Source organism: Apaloderma vittatum, unplaced genomic scaffold (genome assembly GCF_000703405.1).
Source record: "Apaloderma vittatum isolate BGI_N311 unplaced genomic scaffold, ASM70340v1 scaffold17424, whole genome shotgun sequence".
Taxonomy (NCBI): domain Eukaryota; kingdom Metazoa; phylum Chordata; class Aves; order Trogoniformes; family Trogonidae; genus Apaloderma; species Apaloderma vittatum.
This window is the reverse complement of record NW_009711166.1, coordinates 38,893-46,174: the sequence shown is the minus strand read 5'-3', so window position 1 is coordinate 46,174 and position 7,282 is coordinate 38,893. Positions and strand designations below refer to the sequence as shown.

Here is a 7,282-nt window from a genome sequence, read left to right as displayed (position 1 = left end):
TTGAAAGAGTCCAGGGCAGAGCCACAAAGATAATTAAGGGAGTGGCACTTCCCCCTTACAAGGAAAGGCTGAAGGAGCTGGATCTCTTTAGCTTGGAGAGGAGGAGGCTGAGGGGTGACCTAATTAATGTTTATAAATATGTAAAGGGTGAGTGTTAGGAGGATGGTGCCAGGCTCTTCTCAGTGATGTCCAGTGACAGGACAAGGGGCAACGGCTGCAAGCTGGAGCATAGGACATTCCATAAAAACATTAGAAAAAACTTTTTCACTGTGAGGGTGACAGAGCCCTGGCACAGGCTGCCCAGGGAGGTTGTGGAGTCTCCTTCTCTGGAGACATTCAAAACCCACCTGGACGTGTTCCTGTGTGACCTACTGTAGGTGATCCTGCTCTGGCAGGGGGGCTGGACTAGATGATCTTTCGAGGTCCCTTCCAACCCCTGACATTCTGTGATTCTGTATGGTCCATTTTCTTAATAAATAGTTCTGCATCAAATTTTTCCTTTCTAAAAAGAGCAGAAATATATCCAAAATACTGTTAAATTTCTTATGCCTATATCCAAAATATGTTTATAGCAAAATGATCAACAGATCTAGTGAATTCAAACAGTACTACAAGATAATTTTTTTTTGCCACTCAGAATCAAGTGTCTGTTGTTACTTTTCTGTTAACTGGAATGTGACTTTCTGCAGTGGAATTTAGGCCTTAACAATTTTCTTTGAATATATACTCTAAGGGTATAATATATAATGTGGATTTATGGTGCTCTTTTTCTGCTTTTATCTTAAAATTTCTATTTGTTATAATGTGGAGCACTTAAAAAATATCTGTTCCTCGTGGTGTGCCCAGTATTTTCTCAATAACAATGTACAATTTCTGTGATTTTGAATTCTAAAGAAAAGGTGGTTTAGTTTTGTTCATATTTTTTTGCTATGCTTTTGTTCCTGCAAATGTAACACAGATTAAAGAGCAGTTAGTAAAAAGTTTGTGTTTACATCTCACCTTACAGGGACTTCAGCATTTGCATGAAAACAAAACCATCCATCGTGATATTAAGGGAAATAATATTCTTTTGACCACTGAAGGAGGAGTCAAGCTTGTGGATTTTGGTATGTTATGTTTACTTATATATGCAACCAATGTTGTACATCTGAACTATGGAAAACAAAACAGAGTAAACAAATCAGAAAAGATTAGTTATATTAAATTTTTATTAAGTTTTTGAGTTCTTCATTAAAAATCACTTGAATAACCAAAGTTATGTTTTAACTTAATAGAGATAAAATATTCACAATCTTGGCAGTTTTGCAGCTTTGGGGTTTCCAGCAATTTTGCTAATGCTGTTGTGATAGCATGGCTAAAAAATAAGTTATAATGTGGTAGTAGGAAGTGCCCAAATGCTTTGCAGCAGACACAATAAGTGAAGTGGCAAAGCAACTTAACAGGATTCAAAATAACGTTGGTGTTTAGTTCCTCCAGGACCATGCACTGGTTCAGTGAAATTAGGAGCTGATAGGCAAAAGCTTCATGTTGTGTATGAGGGGACTGAGTACTTACTAGATATTGTGAACAATGGGAGAGCTCCACCACAGTCACATATGCTTCATTAGTTTGATTTGAAACAAAACAAGTGATACTACCTGAAAGCAGTAGAAGGGAAGATAGGTAATTCTGGGAAGACTAACAGATTACTTTTGGAAAGTCTAAACCTAAGAATGACATTAAATGAAAAGGGTCTATTCATGTCTGTTAGTCGTAAAGTCATTCTCGAATGCTCTCATCTGGTTTCACCACCAAAAGGGAAAGCAGAAACACAGGTAAGTGAATGTGATCTGTTATTTATCAGCCATACCACAGTGATTTGCCTTAAAAGTGTATTAACTATCGTTTTATTTAAAATGGGTATAAAAATTTGTGATGCTTGTTATTATAAACTATTATGTTCTGGTTGCAAACTGTCTTCTAATGTGTAAATTCAATGTATTTGTCAGTACTTCACAGCAGAGCAGACAATTGTAAATAGTATGATTCCATTCAGCAGATGGAAAATCTTTATTTTTCCTTTACCCTCCTATGGCGTTAATGAGATTTATTCAATTGATACAGAAAAATTGTTTAAACTGATCGTGGGATTTTTAACTCCTATTAGGATAGTATCTTCCTGCCAGTAGATGGTATTTATGCAACATTCATTACTTCACACACAAACCCCCCACAACTATTACAGTTACCAATTCTTCTGAAAGTTCATGTATTTATGTTCAGTATTTTATTCCTCAGATAAGATCTCCTGTTGAAAAGCCTTTAGACTTCCTGAATTACCTGCCGTACACTTAGTAGCATTTTCTGATAGTCTTAAAGTTTAACGTGAGGCAAAATCAATATTTTTGCCCACAAGTTTTTAGTGTATTGTGGATACTAATTTTTTTAATGTGCTGAAGGCAATTAGAGGCATGGAGGATCAATGCTTCTGAAAATTAATTCATTTATGCCGATGTCGAAACATATGAGCTGTAGGGATGAGGATCTGAATTCTTTATTCCCCAGGTACTGCAATCTACTGCTAAGGCTGTAATTGAAAAATAATCTGAAAATCTTTTGGGAAAAACTGTGATGCCAAAGCACAGATAAGACTGTGCACAAGAAACAAATGTACATACACATGCATTTGTGTGGGTTGGAGAGGGACCTGTAATATCTGCAGTCCTTCCTCTCAAAGGAATATAAGAATTGCACCTTAACTTAGAAATAGTTAGACATTTCCTTTGTTTTTCCTCCCCCCCCCCAAAAAAAAAACCCCAAAACAAACACAATCTGAAGCCAATAATGAGTAGGTTCAAATGGGAAAAAAATATACAGTCTTGATAAAATCATTGTGGAAGATTCACTGTTCACCCTTCAGACTGATGGTTAAGGTATTCAGCTGGGATTTGGGAGATTTGTGTCTCCTACTTAAAGAGGATTTAAACCCACATTAATCAGATTCCAAGAGTATTTTGTAGCCAGGAATGCAAGTTGATCAAAATCTGTCACGTTGACATTGCTACAGGCTGTTGTACATAAACATTTATTGGATCAGGCACTGAAACTCATACCCATCTTTTGTTGTAGTGGCCTGTGAATATGCAGGCTACAAAATGAGATAGACACACAGACACAATCTCCTTTTCTTCCAAATAGATACTCAGCAGAAGCAAAATTTTTCTTGTAGGTTGAGCCAATTATTACATGGGGCCAAACAAACAAACAAACAAAACCACCCCAGATAATCACACAGCCCTTTCTAGCATGCACACAGCTTTTCTGTTGTGGAGAGGGGAGAGACAATGGATCAAGGACTCCTTCAACCACCAAACACACTTGACAGAAAAAGTAAGCCCTTGCCAAGATGATTTTGCCTGCACCATTCTCCTGTATGCTGGTTTATGATGAGATGTTCCCAAAGAACCCTTTGCTGTCCTCTGCTGATACTCTTTCATGGTGATTTTCATGTGAACAGCTGCATAAAAGCTGTATCTGAAAGATGGACCTTTGAAGTGCCTTACAGAGCACAATATTAAAAGAGGACCTGTTCTCAGTCTGCATGTGCTATGTGGTCATATAACTTGAGCTTGTGGGCATTTTGTCTTAGGACAACGTAGGAACTTTTTAAGAGTCATGAGTGAAAAAGCAGTTAACTTGCAGTGAATTGAGAATGGCTTTTCTTTCTTTTGTTCCTTTTGTACTCATTGAACTTGGTGTGTAGTGGACCGCTGTGAGCCCTTTCTTGCACAGCAGTAGTGACTTACCAGGAGCTTCATTTTGTGACACAATTTACACACATTGTCTTATGGTTGTTGTGTCATAGGTGTTCATGTATGTTATGACCATAGTTTCTGAACACTGGACAGTCTGTAATGCATGACCTTTACAACACTCTTACGAGGAAGTAAATTATTGTAATTCCACATTAACAGCTGGGGATCTGCAATTCTGAGAGACTGAGTTGCTTGAGGTGACATAGAAAGTGCATGAAAAAGCTCTCCCAAAATCCAGGCTAAGAGTCTGAACTGTTTGCCTTTTGAAGAGGTATTGATAGTTAAAGAGTTAAGAAAGACTTTGAAAGAATACCATGGCAGTGCCTCACCCAGTGCTTTGAAGAGTGAAAGTTTTGCTTTCTCTTAAAATTCTGCTGTAATATTGCTGAATCACCCCAGTAACATTCTTGTATCTAATACTCAGTCTCAGTTGATAGTTTAATAATCAGTTCAAATAAATGAGTTTATAGAATCCCCATACCAATGCTTTTGGAGCTCAGTTGCTTATGAAGTTGCTGCCAGTTAGAAGTTTTAGTTTAAACTGTCCAAGCCACAAGAATTTTGAAATACTGTTACCAAGGAAGCATTCTGCCTCCCGACATCCATCCAGTATGATAATTTAGATCAGCAGAGATAAGTAAATCATTCTTTTTTACTGCACATGAGTACTGGCCAAGGGGATCTACTCTAAGCATGTTGCATGATCATTGATTCAGCCCCTGAATTCATTAGACTTCTAGCTACAGTAGAAGTGCTTAGTTTTCCTTGTAAGAAAGGTTGACTGAAGGCAGTTTTGCTACCTGAACAATTGTGGGAATTGACTGTTAAGCTATCCTCCTAGAAAACCTTTGGGGAATGATGTTACACCTGAGAACTGCAGCAATTACACTCCAATCAAGGAGCATTTTCTACTGCATCAATACAAATAATAAATAACTGCACTAGTATTCAAGTGTAGCTGCTATGTTTTCAGTAAAAGATAGAGATTTGATAGAAAAACACACATTTACAATAAAATAAATTCCACGCAGCACTTTAAGGGGTGACAGCTATATAATATATTGTATAAAAAGACTTGGAGGCAAGCAAGATGTGAACCAAATTCCCTTTTTCATAAATATTCTTAATTATATTCACAGTTGCTTATTAGTGTTCTGGGAAGGAAGTCTGTTTCTCAGAATTCTGGCTGTATGTGGTGGATTGATGTTAAAGAGCCAGATTTCAAAATAAATTTTAGACACTAAAGGTGCCAAAAAGCAACTACTAAAATTTTTAAAAACTTCTAGCATGTGAAACCAAATTAGTTTAATGCTAGATACCCTTTGAAAGTCTTCTGACCAAATTATCTACAGTCTTTGCTGCCTAAATATCTTTCAGTGTCTGATCTTGTTTCATCAGTTTAAGAACTGGCCTGAAGTCACTTGCACACCTCATCTGTAATAAACATTCATATATTCATCTGCATCTTATAATGTGTAACCAGTTTTATGGAGATAAGTGTATAACATCTGCTTATACTAACAAATACTTGCTTCGTTGAATAGTGCCTCTCAGTTCAATTTATTTTCTTGAAATCAGGATGCTACATAGGGCCTTTCATGTATTAAATGGTGTTAGTCCAATACACAATTCCCATTTGGAAATTCTGAGATGTCAAATAATGTGCTGTTCCAAAAACGGGAGAAAATAAACTTAGCTTTATTTTCATTATTATTATTCTAACTTTGGTCTGAAAACATCCAAGTGACATTTCATTTTGAAAGATCTGAGATGTTTCTGAAATTCTCTACTATTGCAGTGAGGCTGGGAGCTTGAAAGCCAGAGCTTTTCATGCTTAGATGTTATTGAAAGAAGAGGATCCTAGAGGACACAAGTCCCTCTCAGCAAACTAGACAGGTTGCTGGCGTGTGGGGAGTCGTGGAGGAAAGTAAGTTTTCCACTAAAAGTTTTGAAACATCTACAGTCACATGACAAGTGATTCTGTCAACTGAGGAGAGTGTAATGCTGGTGGAAAGTTCCTCTTCAGCTGTGTTTTTGAGGGTTGACTCTGTAGGCTGATAATCTCAAACAAGAGCACAGGTAGCTCATACTGCTATTGGACTGCTGAAGCCTGCTATCACAGACTAGAAATACCTCAGGATGAGCAGCTGTTGCCTTGGAAGTGTCCAATAAAAACCTCCTAAGTATAAATTGTATTCCACCACTTAGGCAAATGCATTGTTTGCCAGCAGCACTGTTACTTGCTGAAGGCCATGTCCTTCTATTCATCAAATGAAAACTTACTTTCATACCACATGTAATTAGACTGTCAACATTATTTCCATGAAAGGTCATTGGGGAGGAAAAAAAAGTCGACATCCCGATGGATATTACAAATATGCAAGTTTCCATAATGAAAATAAAATGTCAGAGGACTCATTAAATCTTTGGAATTCAAGCCTCTTTGTAACTACAAGAGATCCCATGATTCCCCTCCCCATTTGCCTACTACCGTCATTTTGGGAAGGGGAAAATGATTGGCACTATCCATTTTCAGTTTCTTCTTAGGCACTTTGTTAATGGTATCTGAAACTCTCCATCATTAGAGTCTCTGGATAAACCATAAATAGGAAAGATCCACAGGTGAACCAAGTTCCAGTGGGAGACGTGGAAAGAAGGTAATGCAATCTCACTGCTCCTGGCAGATGGTGGAAAATTACAAGCTGTTCTGCATGCAGTTAATAGAATAATGATTTCAAGGGTTCCTTTAGTACTGTGGATAAAGAGATTGCATAATTAAAATATGTATTGTAACATTAATAGAATATAGAGTGAAGGTAAGGGGAGTTTTGTACTTCGAACACTTAGTTTGCGTTTTTCTGCTTTTGTTTCAAATGTTAAAAGTGTTGGATTTAAAAGTTGCCTGTGAAGATTGTCTTGGCATTCCAAATGCGGTTTCAGATACCACACTTTGCAGGTAGCTAGCATGGTTTTATTGTGGATGTATAGTAGCCTGAGTCAGCTAGAGATTTAACCTGAGTATGACTCATTGGGAAAAAAATTGATTGGAGGAGGGAATACTGTATTAGTCTACTTAGACGTACTGAAAACTTACATTATTTAATACTTCAACCATTTCTTCCATGAGGTTTGGAAACTGCAAGTAGACAGAGGTCAGCTTTTGTGTTTGGAATGTAATAGAGTTATTATTTTGTTACAGAGAGAATGATCGTTCTTCTTTTAAAGCTAACTGAAGTAATCCACAGCTAAGAGCCAAGGAGATCTTGATGCTGGCATTTCTAGGTGGCTCTCTTATTATCCAAAATTGCAATTTGGTGAAAAAATCAAATTGTAAGATACTCATTTTGGAATCATATTTTTATATTAACTCTATTTTTATTTTAAGATACATACATAATTTCATTTAGGCAGTACAAAATAAAAGTATTAATTTCATAACTGAGTTGAGTTTATATAACAAATTTATTTCTGGGAGGTTTTTTCCTAGA

At 36.9% G+C, this 7,282-nt stretch overlaps 1 protein-coding gene across 1 annotated transcript in view; it reads left to right on the top strand.

The window, feature by feature from the left end:
* Positions 1-1,006: 1,006 nt before the first annotated feature.
* LOC104272548 (myosin-IIIa-like) overlaps positions 1,007-7,282 on the top strand; it is a gene marked incomplete at both ends in the record, with an annotated part of 40,522 nt that continues 34,246 nt past the window's right edge. Inside the window, 1 exon segment of the mRNA XM_009867569.1 lies at positions 1,007-1,106. Coding sequence (XP_009865871.1) covers positions 1,007-1,106 — 100 coding nt within the window.